At 54.1% G+C, this 17,422-nt stretch overlaps 3 protein-coding genes across 3 annotated transcripts in view; 1 reads left to right on the forward strand and 2 right to left on the reverse strand.

The window, feature by feature from the left end:
- The window catches only part of LOC140372589 (reticulon-3-like), a 3,886-nt gene extending 3,490 nt beyond the window's left edge, over positions 1-396 (reverse strand). The window contains exons 1-2 of the mRNA XM_072459727.1: positions 381-396; positions 202-336 (exon numbers count right to left, since the gene is read on the reverse strand). Coding sequence (XP_072315828.1) covers positions 202-277 — 76 coding nt within the window. The 5' untranslated portion in view covers positions 278-336; positions 381-396. The remainder of the gene's footprint in view (positions 1-201; positions 337-380) is intronic.
- Positions 397-1,084: 688 nt separating this feature from the next.
- Positions 1,085-3,939, forward strand: gemin6 (gem (nuclear organelle) associated protein 6). Its single transcript, XM_072459726.1, has 3 exons — positions 1,085-1,569; positions 3,187-3,317; positions 3,383-3,939. Exons 1-3 carry the CDS (start codon positions 1,439-1,441, stop codon positions 3,703-3,705), a joined length of 585 nt encoding a protein of 194 aa, XP_072315827.1. The 5' UTR covers positions 1,085-1,438; the 3' UTR covers positions 3,706-3,939.
- A 3,379-nt stretch (positions 3,940-7,318) lies between these two features.
- Positions 7,319-13,688, reverse strand: tmem178a (transmembrane protein 178a). Its single transcript, XM_072459724.1, has 4 exons — positions 13,119-13,688; positions 12,534-12,647; positions 8,141-8,278; positions 7,319-7,668 (listed from the first exon to the last, which is right to left on the reverse strand). Exons 1-4 carry the CDS (start codon positions 13,561-13,563, stop codon positions 7,436-7,438), a joined length of 930 nt encoding a protein of 309 aa, XP_072315825.1. The 5' UTR covers positions 13,564-13,688; the 3' UTR covers positions 7,319-7,435.
- Positions 13,689-17,422: the final 3,734 nt, after the last annotated feature.

Consider the following 17,422-nt stretch of genomic DNA (forward strand, 5'->3'; position numbering starts at 1 on the left):
CCACTGCACACGTGCGCTGGACGCTGAGCACGTGCGCTGGACGCTGAGCACGTGCGCTGGACGCTGAGCACGTGCGCTGGACGCTGAGCACGTGCGCTGGACGCCTCGGACGCGCGTCCGAGGCGTCCAGCTTCTGCGTCGGGCGCGAATTTGAGGCCGCCGTCTGAACGCCCGTTTAGTCCTGATCTACTGCTTCAGTACCTGGTCTGGTGTAGTCCTGGACCGAGGAGATCCCTGTGGAAGAGTCTGGAAGGCCACTGCTGCTGGAGTCCGCCATAGTCCTGGTTCAGTCCTGGTTCAGTCCTGGTTCAGTCCTGGTTCAGTCCTGGTTTAGTCCTGGTTTAGTCCTGGTTCAGTCCTGGTTCGGTCCTGGTTCTGACCCTTACGTGTGGATGCAGGACTCGCTGTGGTCTTGGTCTGGATTCCTGAGCTCTGATCCGGATCAGGAGAAGGAACTGTGGGAGGGACTGAGTGGATTTAACACAGATTAGACCCAGAAAGAGGAACAAAAGTGGGACAAAAGTGGGACAAAGGTCAGAAAATATGGTTGATGAAACAACAGAGAATCTCACAGACCTGAAGATCAAACAGGAATGAACTCTCCCTAAACTTGACTCAAACTCGACCTAATCTCGATTTACACTCTACCTCGTGCCTACAGTTCCTCTGGTTCCTCTGGTTCCTCTGGTTCCTGAGGTTTATCTGGTTCTTGCGGTTCCTCTGATTCCTCTGGTTCCTGCGGTTCCTCTGGTTCCTGCGGTTCCTCTGGTTCCTCTGGTTCCTCTGGTTCCTGCGGTTCCTCTGGTTCCTGCGGTTCCTCTGGTTCCTCTGGTTCCTCTGGTTCCTGCGGTTCCTCTGGTTCCTCTGGTTCCTCTGGTTCCTGTGGTTTATCTGGTTCCTGTGGCGTTATTAAAGTTCTTAAGGGAAACAAAGCTGATAAATAGAATATGAGGTGTGGACGCTCCAGACCAGCAGGGGGCGGAAAAGCGCCTGAACGTTCGTTGCCACCCGCCAAAAACCCCAAGAAGAAGAAGAAGAAGAACCCGGAACATTTCTCTCACGTGTTTCCAGCCGAGCCGCCAAACCCAACGGACCGTGGCGTGTTTATGTTTAGAGTCGGTTCCGCCTCGGTCCCGAACCGGTCCTGCTCCGGTCCTGCTCCGGTCCCTCCCCGGTCCTGCTCCGGTTCTGCTCCGGTTCCGCTCCGGTCCTGCTCCGGTTCCGCTCCGGTCCTGCTCCGGTCCCTCCCCGGTCCTGCTCCGGTTCCGCTCCGGTCCTGCTCCGGTCCCTCCCCGGTCCTGCTCCGGTTCCGCTCCGGTCCTGCTCCGGTTCCGCTCCGGTCCTGCTCCGGTCCTGCTCCGGTTCCGCTCCGGTCCTGCTCCGGTTCCGCTCCGGTCCTGCTCCGGTCCCTCCCCGGTCCTGCTCCGGTTCCGCTCCGATGCAAAGCGAGTGGCGCCGCCTCGGGCCCGCGCACTGGCGCGCGCTCACGCACAAACGTGCGGTGGTGCACGCGCGTAACGGAGACGAACTGCGCGGGTTCATAGTGACCGTGGACCCGGTGTCCGCGAGGTGAGTCTGGCCCTGATCCGAGTTAAGACCCGGGTTAGACCCGGTTTAGTCCCGGTTTAGTCCCGGTTTGGACCCGGTTTGGACCCGGTTTGGTCCCGGTTTGGACCCGGTTTAGTCCCGGTTTAGACCCGGTTTAGACCCGGTGTAGTCCCGGTTTGGACCCGGTTTGGACCCGGTTTGGTCCCGGTTTGGACCCGGTTTAGTCCCGGTTTAGTCCCGGTTTGGACCCGGTTTGGTCCCGGTTTGGACCCGGTTTAGACCCGGTTTAGTCCCGGTTTGGACCCGGTTTGGTCCCGGTTTGGACCCGGTTTGGACCCGGTTTGTCCCGGTTTGGACCCGGTTTAGTCCCGGTTTAGTCCCGGTTTGGACCCGGTTTGGACCCGGTTTAGACCCGGTTTAGACCCGGTTTAGTCCCGGTGTAGTCCCGGTTTAGTCCCGGTTTAGTCCCGGTTTAGACCCGGTTTAGTCCCGGTTTAGACCCGGTTTAGACCCGGTGTAGTCCCGGTTTAGTCCCGGTTTGGACCCGGTTTGGTCCCGGTTTAGACCCGGTTTAGTCCCGGTTTGGACCCGGTTTGGTCCCGGTTTGGACCCGGTTTGGACCCGGTTTGGTCCCGGTTTGGACCCGGTTTAGACCCGGTTTAGTCCCGGTTTAGTCCCGGTTTGGACCCGGTTTGGTCCCGGTTTGGACCCGGTTTGGACCCGGTTTGGACCCGGTTTAGACCCGGTTTGGACCCGGTTTAGTCCCGGTTTAGACCCGGTTTGGTCCCGGTTTGGACCCGGTTTGGACACGGTTTAGTCCCGGTTTAGTCCCGGTTTGGACCCGGTTTGGACCCGGTTTAGACCCGGTTTAGTCCCGGTTTAGTCCCGGTTTGGACCCGGTTTGGACCCGGTTTAGTCCCGGTTTAGTCCCGGTTTAGACCCGGTTTAGTCCCGGTTTAGTCCCGGTGTAGTCCCGGTTTAGACCCGGTTTAGACCCGGTGTAGTCCCGGTTTGGACCCGGTTTAGACCCGGTTTAGTCCCGGTTTAGTCCCGGTTTGGACCCGGTTTGGTCCCGGTTTGGACCCGGTTTGGTCCCGGTTTGGACCGGGTTTAGACCCGGTTTAGACCCGGTTTGGACCCGGTTTGGACACGGTTTAGTCCCGGTTTAGTCCCGGTTTGGACCCGGTTTAGACCCGGTTTAGACCCGGTTTAGTCCCGGTTTGGACCCGGTTTGGACACGGTTTAGTCCCGGTTTGGACCCGGTTTAGACCCGGTTTAGTCCCGGTTTGGACCCGGTTTGGACCCGGTTTGGACCCGGTTTAGTCCCGGTTTGGACCCGGTTTGGACCCGGTTTAGTCCCGGTTTAGACCCGGGTTAGACCCGGTTTAGACCCGGTTTAGACCCGGGTTAGTCCCGGTTTAGACCCGGTTTAGACCCGGTTTAGTCCCGGTTTAGACCCGGTTTAGTCCCGGTTTGGACCCGGTTTAGTCCCGGTTTAGACCCGGTTTGGACCCGGTTTAGTCCCGGTTTAGACCCGGTTTAGTCCCGGTTTGGACCCGGTTTAGACCCGGTTTAGTCCCGGTTCAGACCCGGTTCAGACCCGGTTTAGACCCGGTTCAGACTCTGGTCTGGTTTCAGTCTGGTGCTGCTGGACTTGGATGGATCTGAAGTCCAGATGGTTCTGGGACACGCTGTAAAACAGGTCCAGATCCTGGACCAGAACCTGGACTCAGCCCAAAAGACCCGACTAGAGCTCTTCAGAGACCCAGGTGAGTCCGGGTTAAGTCCGGTTTAAGTCCGGTTCAGATCCGAGCTCAGGACTCTTTCTCTGCAGATCCCGGCCAGGACTGGAGTCTGGACTTGGACCGGACCAGGACTCGGCTCTTGGATTGGATCCGTCTGAACCGGATCCCGGTGGAAACCGAGGGGGCGGGGATTGTGGTGGCAGGGGGCGTGGTCACGGTGAACCCGCCCTTCAGAGTCCTGGACTGTGTGGGACAGAACCAGGTGGTCCTGGACCGGGTCCAGAGACTCATCCAGAACCAGCCCAAGGATCAGGACCAAGACCCGGATCAGGACAAAGACCCGGACCAGGACCAGTCTCAAAACCAGGACCAAGACTCAGCCTGGTCTGAACCAGAACCAAATCAGAACTGAACCCAGTCTGGTTCTGGAGACTTTACCAGGTCCGGTCCTGGGTGGTCCTGAGCGTCCCTGGGTGGTCTTGGGCGTCCCTGGGCGTCCCTGGGTGGTCCTGAGCGTCCCTGGGTGGTCTTGGGCGTCCCTGGGTGGTCCTGAGCGTCCCTGGGTGGTCCTGAGCGTCCCTGGGTCCGGATTTAAAATGTTTAAAAAGTTCACTTTTTGTTAAAAAAAAAAAAAAAAGAATAAAAATATTGAGTTTAAATTTTAAGCCTTTTATTTATTTACAGCAGAATCATTAAAGGGTTAAAGTCCAGAGTCTCTGGACCTGGTCTTGACCTGGACCTGGACCTGGACCTGGACCTGGACCTGGTCTTGACCTGGACCTGGACCTGGACCTGGACCTGGACCTGGTCTTGACCTGGACCTGGACCTGGACCTGGTCTTGACCTGGACCTGGACCTGGACCTGGACCTGGACCTGGACCTGGACCTGGTCTTGACCTGGACCTGGACCTGGACCTGGACCTGGACCTGGACCTGGTCTTGACCTGGACCTGGACCTGGACCTGGACCTGGACCTGGTCTGGACCTGGACCTGGACCTGGACCTGGACCTGGACCTGGACCTGGACCTGGACCTGGACCTGGACCTGGACCTGGACTGGACCTGGAGCAGGGGATTGTGGGAGATGTAGTTCTGGTCGTTACATTCATTTACATCAAGTTCTTATTGAATCATTTACATCAAAAACAAAAGTGTAAAATCTCAAATACTTTGAATTTAACAAAGAATTTTCCAAAACCAATATCAGCGAACAGCTGAAAAGCCCGACAGCTGAAAGGCCCGAACAGCTGAAAGGCCCGAACAGCTGAAAGGCCCGAACAGCTGAAAGGCCCGAACAGCTGAAAAGTCTGCTGTTTCTGTGTCATTGATTTTGGAGAATTTCACAGAATCTGAACAAAGTCAAACAAAAGTCTGAGATTATTTCAACCATCGATAAACTCTGAGCTATTTACAGCAGCCCCGCCCCCTGCCTCCAAACCCCGCCCCCTGCCTCCAAACCCCGCCCCCTGCCTCCAAACCCCGCCCCCCGCCTCCAAACCCCGCCCCCCGCCTCCAAACCCCGCCCCCTGCCTCCATTTTGGACGTGTCCCGCCTCCTCGCTTCTTCCTAGCCCTGTTTTTTTGTTTCATTTGTGAATAATTAAGATTTTTATTTTTTTTTTAGAAATCCTGAGTTTTATTATAAAATGCTGAGATTCTGAACCAGGTCTAAACCAGGTCTGAACCAGGTCTGAACCAGGTCTGAACCAGGTCTAAACCAGGTCTAAACCAGGTCTAAACCAGGTCTGAACCAGGTCTAAACCAGGTCTGAACCAGGTCTAAACCAGGTCTGAACCAGGTCTGAACCAGGTCTAAACCAGGTCTAAACCAGGTCTGAACCAGGTCTGAACCAGGTCTAAACCAGGTCTGAACCAGGTCTGAACCAGGTCTAAACCAGGTCTAAACCAGGTCTGAACCAGGTCTGAACCAGGTCTAAACCAGGTCTGAACCAGGTCTGAACCAGGTCTGAACCAGGTCTGAACCAGGTCTAAACCAGGTCTGAACCAGGTCTGAACCAGGTCTAAACCAGGTCTGAACCAGGTCTGAACCAGGTCTGAACCAGGTCTAAACCAGGTCTAAACCAGGTCTAAACCAGGTCTGAACCAGGTCTAAACCAGGTCTGAACCAGGTCTAAACCAGGTCTAAACCAGGTCTAAACCAGGTCTGAACCAGGTCTGAACCAGGTCTAAACCAGGTCTGAACCAGGTCTAAACCAGGTCTAAACCAGGTCTGAACCAGGTCTGAACCAGGTCTAAACCAGGTCTGAACCAGGTCTGAACCAGGTCTAAACCAGGTCTGAACCAGGTCTAAACCAGGTCTAAACCAGGTCTGAACCAGGTCTGAACCAGGTCTAAACCAGGTCTGAACCAGGTCTGAACCAGGTCTAAACCAGGTCTGAACCAGGTCTAAACCAGGTCTGAACCAGGTCTAAACCAGGTCTAAACCAGGTCTGAACCAGGTCTGAACCAGGTCTAAACCAGGTCTAAACCAGGTCTGAACCAGGTCTGAACCAGGTCTGAACCAGGTCTGAACCAGTTCTGAACCAGGTCTAAACCAGGTCTGAACCAGGTCTGAACCAGTTCTGAACCAGGTCTGAACCAGGTCTGAACCAGGTCTGAACCAGGTCTAAACCAGGTCTGAACCAGGTCTAAACCAGGTCTAAACCAGGTCTAAACCAGGTCTGAACCAGGTCTGAACCAGGACTAAACCAGGTCTAAACCAGGTCTGAACCAGGTCTGAACCAGGTCTAAACCAGGTCTGAACCAGGTCTAAACCAGGTCTGAACCAGGTCTGAACCAGGTCTAAACCAGGTCTGAACCAGGTCTAAACCAGGTCTAAACCAGGTCTGAACCAGGTCTGAACCAGGTCTAAACCAGGTCTAAACCAGGTCTAAACCAGGTCTAAACCAGGACTAAACCAGGTCTAAACCAGGTCTGAACCAGGTCTAAACCAGGTCTAAACCAGGTCTGAACCAGGTCTGAACCAGGTCTAAACCAGGTCTGAACCAGGTCTGAACCAGGTCTGAACCAGGTCTAAACCAGGTCTGAACCAGGTCTAAACCAGGTCTGAACCAGGTCTGAACCAGGTCTAAACCAGGTCTAAACCAGGTCTAAACCAGGTCTGAACCAGGTCTGAACCAGGTCTAAACCAGGTCTGAACCAGGTCTGAACCAGGTCTGAACCAGGTCTGAACCAGGTCTAAACCAGGTCTAAACCAGGTCTGAACCAGGTCTGAACCAGGTCTAAACCAGGTCTGAACCAGGTCTGAACCAGGTCTGAACCAGGTCTGAACCAGGTCTAAACCAGGTCTAAACCAGGTCTGAACCAGGTCTAAACCAGGTCTAAACCAGGTCTAAACCAGGACTAAACCAGGACTAAACCAGGTCTGAACCAGGACTAAACCAGGACTAAACCAGGACTAAACCAGGACTAAACCAGGTCTGAACCAGGTCTGAACCAGGTCTGAAGCAGGTCCTGAACCAGGTCCTGAACCAGGTCTGAACCAGGTCCTGAACCAGGTCCTGAACCAGGTCTGAACCAGGTCCTGAACCAGGTCTGAACCAGGTCTAAACCAGGTCTGAACCAGGTCTGAACCAGGTCTAAACCAGGTCTAAACCAGGTCTGAACCAGGTCTGAACCAGGTCTAAACCAGGTCTGAACCAGGTCTGAACCAGGTCCTGAACCAGGTCTGAACCAGGTCCTGAACCAGGTCTGAACCAGGTCTAAACCAGGTCTAAACCAGGTCTGAACCAGGTCTGAACCAGGTCCTGAACCAGGTCCTGAACCAGGTCTGAACCAGGTCTGAACCAGGTCCTGAACCAGGTCCTGAACCAGGTCCTGAACCAGGTCCTGAACCAGGTCTGAACCAGGTCCTGAACCAGGTCCTGAACCAGGTCCTGAACCAGGTCTGAACCAGGTCCTGAACCAGGTCCTGAACCAGGTCCTGAACCAGGTCTGAACCAGGTCCTGAACCAGGTCCTGAACCAGGTCCTGAACCAGGTCTGGTCCTTGACTCTAGAAGTTTAATACTGTTCAAATCCTGCACTAAACCAGTTGAGATCCTCCTAAACCCTGTATAATCCAGTGTAAAAGAGTCCCGGGCTCTGATTGGCTGGTTCAAACACAGTCCCGGGCTCTGATTGGCTCAGACGGAGTCCTGGCGTTGGGCCTTGTTGCCGCGGCGCCGCAGACAAGGTGTCACCATAGCGACGGCTCCCGCGGCGACGGTCAGAGCCAAACTGAGTCCGGCGCAGAACAAAGACCAGCCGAAGCCCTGCTCCACGTCCGAGGGTAAACCATAGATGAAGGGAGGCGTGCGCGAGAGGTCATAGGTCACCGACGAGGTGTAGGTCACCATGGCGATGGAGCAGAACAGGCCTGCGGAAGAGAGAGGGTTCAAGACCGGGACTGGGACTAGAACAGGTCTGGAACAGGTCTGAACCAGGTCTAAACCAGGTCTGAACCAGGTCTAAACCAGGTCCAAACCAGGACTGAACCGGGTCTGAACCAGGAGCAGTGGGAGGAGCATCAGGAGCAGTGGGAGGAGCAGTGGGAGGAGCATCAGGAGCAGTGGGAGGAGCAGTGGGAGGAGCATCAGGAGCAGTGGGAGGAGCAGTGGGAGGAGCATCAGGAGCAGTGGGAGGAGCAGTGGGAGGAGCATCAGGAGCAGTGGGAGGAGCAGTGGGAGGAGCATCAGGAGCAGTGGGAGGAGCAGTGGGAGGAGCATCAGGAGCAGTGGGAGGAGCAGTGGGAGGAGCATCAGGAGCAGTGGGAGGAGCAGTGGGAGGAGCATCAGGAGCAGTGGGAGGAGCAGTGGGAGGAGCATCAGGAGCAGTGGGAGGGGCATTACCTGCCATGAGGAAGAGCAGACCCGACACGTGCTGAGTCAAACTTTCTTCCCAGAAAAATCCGACACTTGAGACGACGGCGCCGCAAAGAAGAACCGCTGCAGACATCCCCAAGAACCCGGCCGTCATGCGCCGCAGATCTGAGGACACGGAGACACCCGTGAGACACATCGAGAGACACCCGTGAGACACGCCGAGAGACACGCCGAGAGACACGTCGAGAGACACGTCGTGAGACACGTCGTGAGAGACGTAGTGAGACACCCGTGAGACACGCCGAGAGACACGCCGAGAGACACGTCGTGAGACACGTCGAGAGACACCCGTGAGACACGCCGAGAGGCACCCGTGAGACACGTCGTGAGACACATCGAGAGACACCCGTGAGACACGCCGAGAGACACGCCGAGAGACACGTCGTGAGACACATCGAGAGACACCCGTGAGACACGCCGAGAGGCACCCGTGAGACACGCCGAGAGACACGTCGAGAGACACGTCGTGAGACACGTCGTGAGACACATCGAGAGACACCCGTGAGACACGCCGAGAGACACGTCGAGAGACACGTCGTGAGACACGCTGAGAGACACGCCGAGAGACACCCGTGAGACACGCCGAGAGACACGTCGTGAGACACCCGTGAGACACGCCGAGAGACACGCCGAGAGACACGTCGAGAGACACGTCGTGAGACACGTCGTGAGAGACGTAGTGAGACACCCGTGAGACACGCCGAGAGACACGCCGAGAGACACGTCGTGAGACACGTCGAGAGACACCCGTGAGACACGCCGAGAGACACGTCGTGAGACACCCGTGAGACACGCCGAGAGACACGTCGAGAGACACGTCGTGAGACACGCTGAGAGACACGCCGAGAGACACCCGTGAGACACGTCGTGAGAGACGTAGTGAAAGACGTCGTGAGACACGCCGTGAGAGACGAGACACGCCGAGAGACACCCGTGAGACACGCCGAGAGACACGCCGAGAGACACGTCGTGAGACACCCGTGAGACACGTCGTGAGACACGCTGAGAGACACGCCGTGAGACACCCGTGAGACACGTCGTGAGACACGCTGAGAGACACGCCGTGAGACACCCGTGAGACACGTCGTGAGACACGCTGAGAGACACGCCGTGAGACACCCGTGAGACACGTCGTGAGAGACGTAGTGAAAGACGTCGTGAGACACGCCGTGAGAGACGAGACACGCCGAGAGACACCCGTGAGACACGCCGAGAGGCACCCGTGAGACACGCCGAGAGACACATCGAGAGACACCCGTGAGACACGCCGAGAGACACGTCGAGAGACACGTCGTGAGACACGCTGAGAGACACGCCGAGAGACACCCGTGAGACACGTCGTGAGAGACGTCGTGAGACACCCGTGAGACACGCCGAGAGACACGCCGAGAGACACGTCGAGAGACACGTCGTGAGACACGTCGTGAGAGACGTAGTGAGACACCCGTGAGACACGCCGAGAGACACGCCGAGAGACACGTCGTGAGACACGTCGAGAGACACCCGTGAGACACGCCGAGAGGCACCCGTGAGACACGCCGAGAGGCACCCGTGAGACACGCCGAGAGACACGTCGAGAGACACGTCGTGAGACACGTCGTGAGACACATCGAGAGACACCCGTGAGACACGTCGTGAGAGACGTAGTGAGACACCCGTGAGACACGCCGAGAGACACGTCGAGAGACACGTCGTGAGACACGTCGTGAGACACATCGAGAGACACCCGTGAGACACGTCGTGAGAGACGTAGTGAGACACGTCGAGAGACACCCGTGAGACACGCCGAGAGACACGTCGTGAGACACGTCGAGAGACACGCTGAGAGACACGCCGAGAGACACCCGTGAGACACGCCGAGAGACACGTCGTGAGACACCCGTGAGACACGCCGAGAGACACGTCGAGAGACACGTCGTGAGACACGCCGAGAGACACGTCGAGAGACACGTCGTGAGACACGCTGAGAGACACGCCGAGAGACACCCGTGAGACACGTCGTGAGAGACGTAGTGAAAGACGTCGTGAGACACGCCGTGAGAGACGAGACACGCCGAGAGACACCCGTGAGACACGCCGAGAGACACGCCGAGAGACACGTCGTGAGACACCCGTGAGACACGTCGTGAGACACGCTGAGAGACACGCCGTGAGACACCCGTGAGACACGTCGTGAGACACGCTGAGAGACACGCCGTGAGACACCCGTGAGACACGTCGTGAGACACGCTGAGAGACACGCCGTGAGACACCCGTGAGACACGTCGTGAGAGACGTAGTGAAAGACGTCGTGAGACACGCCGTGAGAGACGAGACACGCCGAGAGACACCCGTGAGACACGCCGAGAGGCACCCGTGAGACACGCCGAGAGACACCCGTGAGACACGTCGTGAGACACCCGTGAGACACGCCGAGAGACACGTCGAGAGACACGCCGAGAGACACGTCGAGAGACACGTCGTGAGACACGCTGAGAGACACGCCGTGAGACACCCGTGAGACACGTCGTGAGAGACGTAGTGAAAGACGTCGTGAGACACGCCGTGAGAGACGAGACACGCCGAGAGACACGCCGAGAGACACGTCGTGAGACACGTCGTGAGACACCCGTGAGACACGTCGTGAGACACGCTGAGAGACACGCCGTGAGACACCCGTGAGACACGTCGTGAGAGACGTAGTGAAAGACGTCGTGAGACACGCCGTGAGAGACGAGACACGCCGAGAGACACCCGTGAGACACGCCGAGAGACACCCCGAGAGACACGTCGTGAGACACGCCGAGAGACACGCCGAGAGACACGTCGTGAGACACGTCGTGAGACACCCGTGAGACACGCCGAGAGACACGCCGAGAGACACGTCGTGAGACACCCGTGAGACACGCCGAGAGACACGCCGAGAGACACCCGTGAGACACGCCGAGAGACACCCGTGAGACACGTCGAGAGACACGTCGTGAGACACCCGTGAGACACGCCGAGAGACACGCCGAGAGACACGCCGTGAGACACCCGTGAGACACGTCGTGAGAGACGAGACACGCCGTGAGACACGCCGAGAGACACTCTGTGAGACACGCCGTGAGACACCCGTGAGACACGTCGTGAGAGACGTAGTGAAAGACGTCGTGAGACACGCCGTGAGAGACGAGACACGCCGAGAGACACTCTGTGAGACACGCCGTGAGACATGTGGTGAGACACATCGTGTCTGAGACATGATGTGTCTCACCATGAGACATGATTAAAGTCTTGTTGTTGTGTGCAGCATCATTAGCTCTGGTCTCCGTAGTTGCCCGGCCCCTCCCCCCTGCTGTGGTTCCCTGTCGTTGTCATGGAAACGCCAGATGCCCACGCTGCTTTGATGAGCCTCAGCGACTCTAACGAGAACTCCTCCTGCAGGAACTCTTTTATCCACAAAGAACTTTCAGATCAAAACAAAAGAAGTTTTGTTTCTGACAAAATTTTGGTCTGATTTGATTTGTTCAGAGCTCAAACGCTCATTTACACCTGTTTTATGCTCTTTTAGGCTCTTTTAGGTTCTTTTAGGCTCTTTTAGGCTCTTTTATGCTCTTTTAGGTTCTTTTATGCTCTTTTAGGCTCTTTTAGGTTCTTTTAGGCTCTTTTATGCTCTTTTAGGTTCTTTTAGGCTCTTTTAGGCTCTTTTAGGTTCTTTTAGGCTCTTTTAGGCTCTTTTAGGTTCTTTTAGGCTCTTTTAGGTTCTTTTAGGCTCTTTTAGGCTCTTTTATGCTCTTTTAGGCTCTTTTAGGCTCTTTTAGGCTCTTTTAGACTCTAAGAAGAGCCTCACGTGATAAACATGGACTCGATCTCCATTTCCCTGACTTTATTTAGTGAAGATGTTGAACTTTGTGTTTCATGTAGAAATGTTACAGCCTCAGACTCCTCCCTCCTCCAGCAGGGGGCAGGCTCCCTGTGCCCCAGAGAGGCCCCAGAGAGGCCCCAGAGAGGCCCCAGAGAGGCCCCAGAGAGGCCTCAGGGAGGCCCCCAGAGGCCTCAGAGCAGAGGCCCCAGAGAGGCCCCAGAGAGGCCCCAGAGGCCTCAGGGAGGCCTCAGGGAGGCCCCCAGAGGCCTCAGAGGCCCCAGAGGCCCCAGAGCAGAGGCCCCAGAGAGGCCCCAGAGAGGCCCCAGAGGCCCCAGAGGCCCCAGAGCAGAGGCCCCAGAGAGGCCCCAGAGGCCCCAGAGAGGCCCCAGAGGCCTCAGAGGCCTCAGAGGCCCCAGAGGCCCCAGAGCAGAGGCCCCAGAGCAGAGGCCCCAGAGAGGCCCCAGAGAGGCCCCAGAGAGGCCCCAGAGGCCTCAGAGGCCCCAGAGGGGCCCCCAGAGGCCCTCCCAGACTCACGCAGGAGGTGCCACTCGTCCTGTTGGATGGTCCTGGTCAGATTCAGAGGAATGTTCCGGAGACGAATGGGCTGTGAGAAATGATACTTGACCGGAGTGCACCTTTCAGCTATTCCTGCAAAACACACAACAGGAGTCAGACCTTTCAGCTGTTCATGTGAATATGAGTTATTGATGAACATCAACATAAGACGAGAAAATCAGCAACGGATTCTGAGTCAAATACAAAAACAGAGAGTGAAACATTGTATTTTTTAACAGATTTTTTTGGATATATTTTTAATATTTAAGTTATAGATCAGTTATGGATCAGTTATAGATCAGTTATAGATCAGTTATGGATCAGTTATTGTTATAGATCAGTTATGGATCAGTTATAGATCAGTTATAGATCAGTTATGGATCAGTTATAGATCAGTTATGGATCAGTTATAGATCAGTTATAGATCAGTTATAGATCAGTTATAGATCAGTTATGGATCAGTTATGGATCAGTTATAGATCAGTTATGGATCACTTATGGATCACTTATGGATCTGTGGTGACCATGCACTTATGGGTGCGCGCATGCGCACTATGACCTCACCTTTAAGGATCAGCTTGTCTATATCCGGGTCTTTTCCCATGAAGTAGCACTTCCGCCACAGGCCCGCGTGCGTGGAGAAGAGCGGGCGCCCGCACTCCGTCTCCAGGATGCCCATCCCGAGGATCGCGCGCCAGTTCTCCAGAAGCTCGTCCTCGCGGCTGCCCACGTGCACGGGCCTGAGCGCGGAGCCGCGCGGCGCGTCCACGAGCGGCAGGTGGAAGATGGGCTCGTCCCGGTTCTTCTGGTCCGTGGAGTCCGCGCCCGCGCGGTCACAGTTCCGCTTGTGCGCGCGCGTGTCCGTCTCGTGCCAGTGATCCGTGCTGATGGCGAGCACGAGCAGCAGCAGCGAGAGCGCGCTCAGAGACAGGCTCGTGACCGTGACCGTTACTGTCAGCGGCCGCGCGCGCTCCCTCGTGCACGAGCTGATGGTTCCGTCCCGCGCCATGGTCCTGGTCCTGGTCCTGGTCCTGGTCCTGGTCCTGGTCCTGGTCCTGGTCCTGGTCCTGGTCCTGGTCCTGGTTCTGGTCCCGGTGCGTCTCCATCCGCCGCTGCTCGCGCTGCTGTGAGAGTGAGGGCGGGGCCTTCACAGTAAAAGACTTTATACGTGCGCCTTCAAAATAAAGGGTCTGCCGCGCAGAGGTTTACTGCACTGCAGAGACTAAAGCAGGACTAAACCAGGACTAAAGCAGGACTAAACCAGGTCTAAACCAGGACTAAAGCAGGTCTAAACCAGGACTAAAGCAGGACTAAACCAGGTCTAAAGCAGGACTAAACCAGGTCTAAACCAGGACTAAAGCAGGTCTAAACCAGGACTAAACCAGGACTAAAGTAGGACTAAACCAGGACTAAAGCAGGACTAAACCAGGTCTAAACCAGGACTAAAGCAGGTCTAAACCAGGACTAAACCAGGACTAAAGTAGGACTAAACCAGGACTAAAGCAGGACTAAACCAGGTCTAAACCAGGACTAAAGCAGGACTAAACCAGGACTAAAGCAGGACTAAACCAGGACTAAAGCAGGACTAAACCAGGACTAAAGCAGGACTAAACCAGGACTAAAGCAGGACTAAAGCAGGACTAAACCAGGACTAAAGCAGGACTAAACCAGGACTAAACCAGGACTAAACCAGGTCTAAACCAGGACTAAAGCAGGACTAAACCAGGACTAAAGCAGGACTAAACCAGGACTAAAGCAGGACTAAACCAGGACTAAACCAGGACTAAAGCAGGACTAAACCAGGTCTAAACCAGGACTAAAGCAGGACTAAACCTGGACTAAAGCAGGACTAAACCAGGTCTAAACCAGGTCTAAACCAGGTCTAAACCAGGTCTAAACCAGGACTAAACCAGGTCTAAACCAGGACTAAACCAGGACTAAACCAGGACTAAACCAGGTCTAAACCAGGACTAAACCAGGTCTAAACCAGGTCTAAACCAGGTCTAAACCAGGACTAAACCAGGACTAAACCAGGACTAAACCAGGTCTAAACCAGGACTAAACCAGGACTAAACCAGGACTAAACCAGGTCTAAACCAGGACTAAACCAGGACTAAACCAGGACTAAACCAGGACTAAACCAGGACTAAACCAGGTCTAAACCAGGACTAAAGCAGGTCTAAACCAGGACTAAAGTAGGACTAAACCAGGACTAAAGCAGGACTAAACCAGGTCTAAACCAGGACTAAAGTAGGACTAAACCAGGACTAAAGCAGGACTAAACCAGGTCTAAACCAGGACTAAAGCAGGACTAAACCAGGACTAAAGCAGGACTAAACCAGGACTAAAGCAGGACTAAACCAGGACTAAAGCAGGACTAAAGCAGGACTAAAGCAGGACTAAACCAGGACTAAACCAGGACTAAACCAGGACTAAAGCAGGACTAAACCAGGACTAAAGCAGGACTAAAGCAGGACTAAACCAGGACTAAAGCAGGACTAAAGCAGGACTAAACCAGGACTAAACCAGGACTAAAGCAGGACTAAACCAGGACTAAAGCAGGACTAAACCAGGTCTAAACCAGGACTAAAGCAGGACTAAACCAGGACTAAAGCAGGACTAAACCAGGTCTAAACCAGGTCTAAACCAGGTCTAAACCAGGTCTAAACCAGGACTAAACCAGGACTAAACCAGGACTAAACCAGGTCTAAACCAGGTCTAAACCAGGACTAAACCAGGACTAAACCAGGTCTAAACCAGGACTAAACCAGGTCTAAACCAGGTCTAAACCAGGTCTAAACCAGGACTAAACCAGGACTAAACCAGGACTAAACCAGGACTAAACCAGGACTAAACCAGGACTAAACCAGGACTAAACCAGGTCTAAACCAGGACTAAAGCAGGACTAAAGCAGGACTAAACCAGGACTAAACCAGGACTAAACCAGGACTAAACCAGGTCTAGACCAGGTCTAGACCAGGACTAAACCAGGTCTAGACCAGGACTAAACCAGGTCTAAACCAGGACTAAACCAGGACTAAAGCAGGACTAAACCAGGACTAAAGCAGGACTAAACCAGGACTAAACCAGGACTAAACCAGGACTAAACCAGGTCTAAACCAGGACTAAACCAGGACTAAACCAGGACTAAACCAGGACTAAACCAGGACTAAACCAGGTCCAAACCAGGTCTAAACCAGGTCTAAACCAGGACTAAACCAGGACTAAACCAGGACTAAACCAGGTCTAAACCAGGTCTAAACCAGGTCTAAACCAGGACTAAACCAGGACTAAACCAGGTCTAAACCAGGTCTAAACCAGGTCTAAACCAGGACTAAACCAGGACTAAACCAGGACTAAACCAGGTCTAAACCAGGTCTAAACCAGGTCTAAACCAGGACTAAACCAGGTCTAAACCAGGTCTAAACCAGGACTAAACCAGGACTAAACCAGGTCTAAACCAGGTCTAAACCAGGTCTAAACCAGGACTAAACCAGGTCTAAACCAGGTCTAAACCAGGTCTAAACCAGGACTAAACCAGGTCTAAACCAGGACTAAACCAGGACTAAACCAGGTCTAAACCAGGTCTAAACCAGGACTAAACCAGGACTAAACCAGGACTAAACCAGGTCTAAACCAGGTCTAAACCAGGACTAAACCAGGACTAAACCAGGACTAAACCAGGACTAAAGCAGGACTAAACCAGGACTAAACCAGGACTAAACCAGGACTAAACCAGGTCTAAACCAGGACTAAACCAGGTCTAAACCAGGACTAAACCAGGACTAAACCAGGACTAAACCAGGACTAAACCAGGTCTAAACCAGGACTAAACCAGGACTAAACCAGGTCTAAACCAGGTCTAAACCAGGACTAAACCAGGACTAAACCAGGACTAAACCAGGTCTAAACCAGGACTAAACCAGGACTAAACCAGGACTAAACCAGGACTAAACCAGGTCTAAACCAGGACTAAACCAGGACTAAACCAGGACTAAACCAGGTCTAAACCAGGTCTAAACCAGGTCTAAACCAGGTCTAAACCAGGACTAAACCAGGACTAAACCAGGACTAAACCAGGTCTAAACCAGGTCTAAACCAGGACTAAACCAGGTCTAAACCAGGACTAAACCAGGACTAAACCAGGACTAAACCAGGTCTAAACCAGGTCTAAACCAGGTCTAAACCAGGACTAAACCAGGTCTAAACCAGGACTAAACCAGGACTAAACCAGGACTAAACCAGGACTAAACCAGGTCTAAACCAGGTCTAAACCAGGTCTAAACCAGGTCTAAACCAGGACTAAACCAGGTCTAAACCAGGTCTAAACCAGGTCTAAACCAGGACTAAACCAGGTCTAAACCAGGACTAAAGCAGGACTAAAGCAGGACTAAAGCAGGACTAAACCAGGTCTAAACCAGGACTAAACCAGGACTAAACCAGGACTAAACCAGGTCTAAACCAGGACTAAAGCAGGACTAAAGCAGGACTAAAGCAGGACTAAACCAGGACTAAACCAGGACTAAACCAGGTCTAAACCAGGACTAAAGCAGGTCTAAACCAGGACTAAAGTAGGACTAAACCAGGACTAAAGCAGGACTAAACCAGGTCTAAACCAGGACTAAAGTAGGACTAAACCAGGACTAAAGCAGGACTAAACCAGGTCTAAACCAGGACTAAAGCAGGACTAAACCAGGACTAAAGCAGGACTAAACCAGGACTAAAGCAGGACTAAACCAGGACTAAAGCAGGACTAAAGCAGGACTAAAGCAGGACTAAACCAGGACTAAAGCAGGACTAAACCAGGACTAAACCAGGACTAAAGCAGGACTAAACCAGGACTAAAGCAGGACTAAAGCAGGACTAAA

This window comes from Eucyclogobius newberryi, unplaced genomic scaffold, assembly GCF_026437365.1.
Source record: "Eucyclogobius newberryi isolate DKJ021-1_F unplaced genomic scaffold, fEucNew1.0.hap1 SCAF_260, whole genome shotgun sequence".
In the NCBI taxonomy this organism is placed as follows: Eukaryota; Metazoa; Chordata; class Actinopteri; order Gobiiformes; family Gobiidae; genus Eucyclogobius; species Eucyclogobius newberryi.

What these genes read in the sequence shown, in the direction of transcription:
- gemin6 (XM_072459726.1), top strand. Translation starts at nt 1,439, where the DNA reads ATGCAAAGCGAGTGGCGCCGCCTCGGGCCCGCGCACTGGCGCGCGCTC. An exon ending in GTGGACCCGGTGTCCGCGAG is followed by an intron (nt 1,570 to 3,186) that starts GTGAGTCTGGCC and finishes GTCTGGTTTCAG; the next exon opens with TCTGGTGCTGCTGGACTTGG. An exon ending in AGAGCTCTTCAGAGACCCAG is followed by an intron (nt 3,318 to 3,382) that starts GTGAGTCCGGGT and finishes CTTTCTCTGCAG; the next exon opens with ATCCCGGCCAGGACTGGAGT.
- tmem178a (XM_072459724.1), bottom strand. Translation starts at nt 13,563, where the DNA reads ATGGCGCGGGACGGAACCATCAGCTCGTGCACGAGGGAGCGCGCGCGG. An exon ending in AGACAAGCTGATCCTTAAAG is followed by an intron (nt 12,648 to 13,118) that starts GTGAGGTCATAG and finishes TGTGTTTTGCAG; the next exon opens with GAATAGCTGAAAGGTGCACT. An exon ending in TCTGCTCTTCCTCATGGCAG is followed by an intron (nt 7,669 to 8,140) that starts GTAATGCCCCTC and finishes TCTCTTCCGCAG; the next exon opens with GCCTGTTCTGCTCCATCGCC.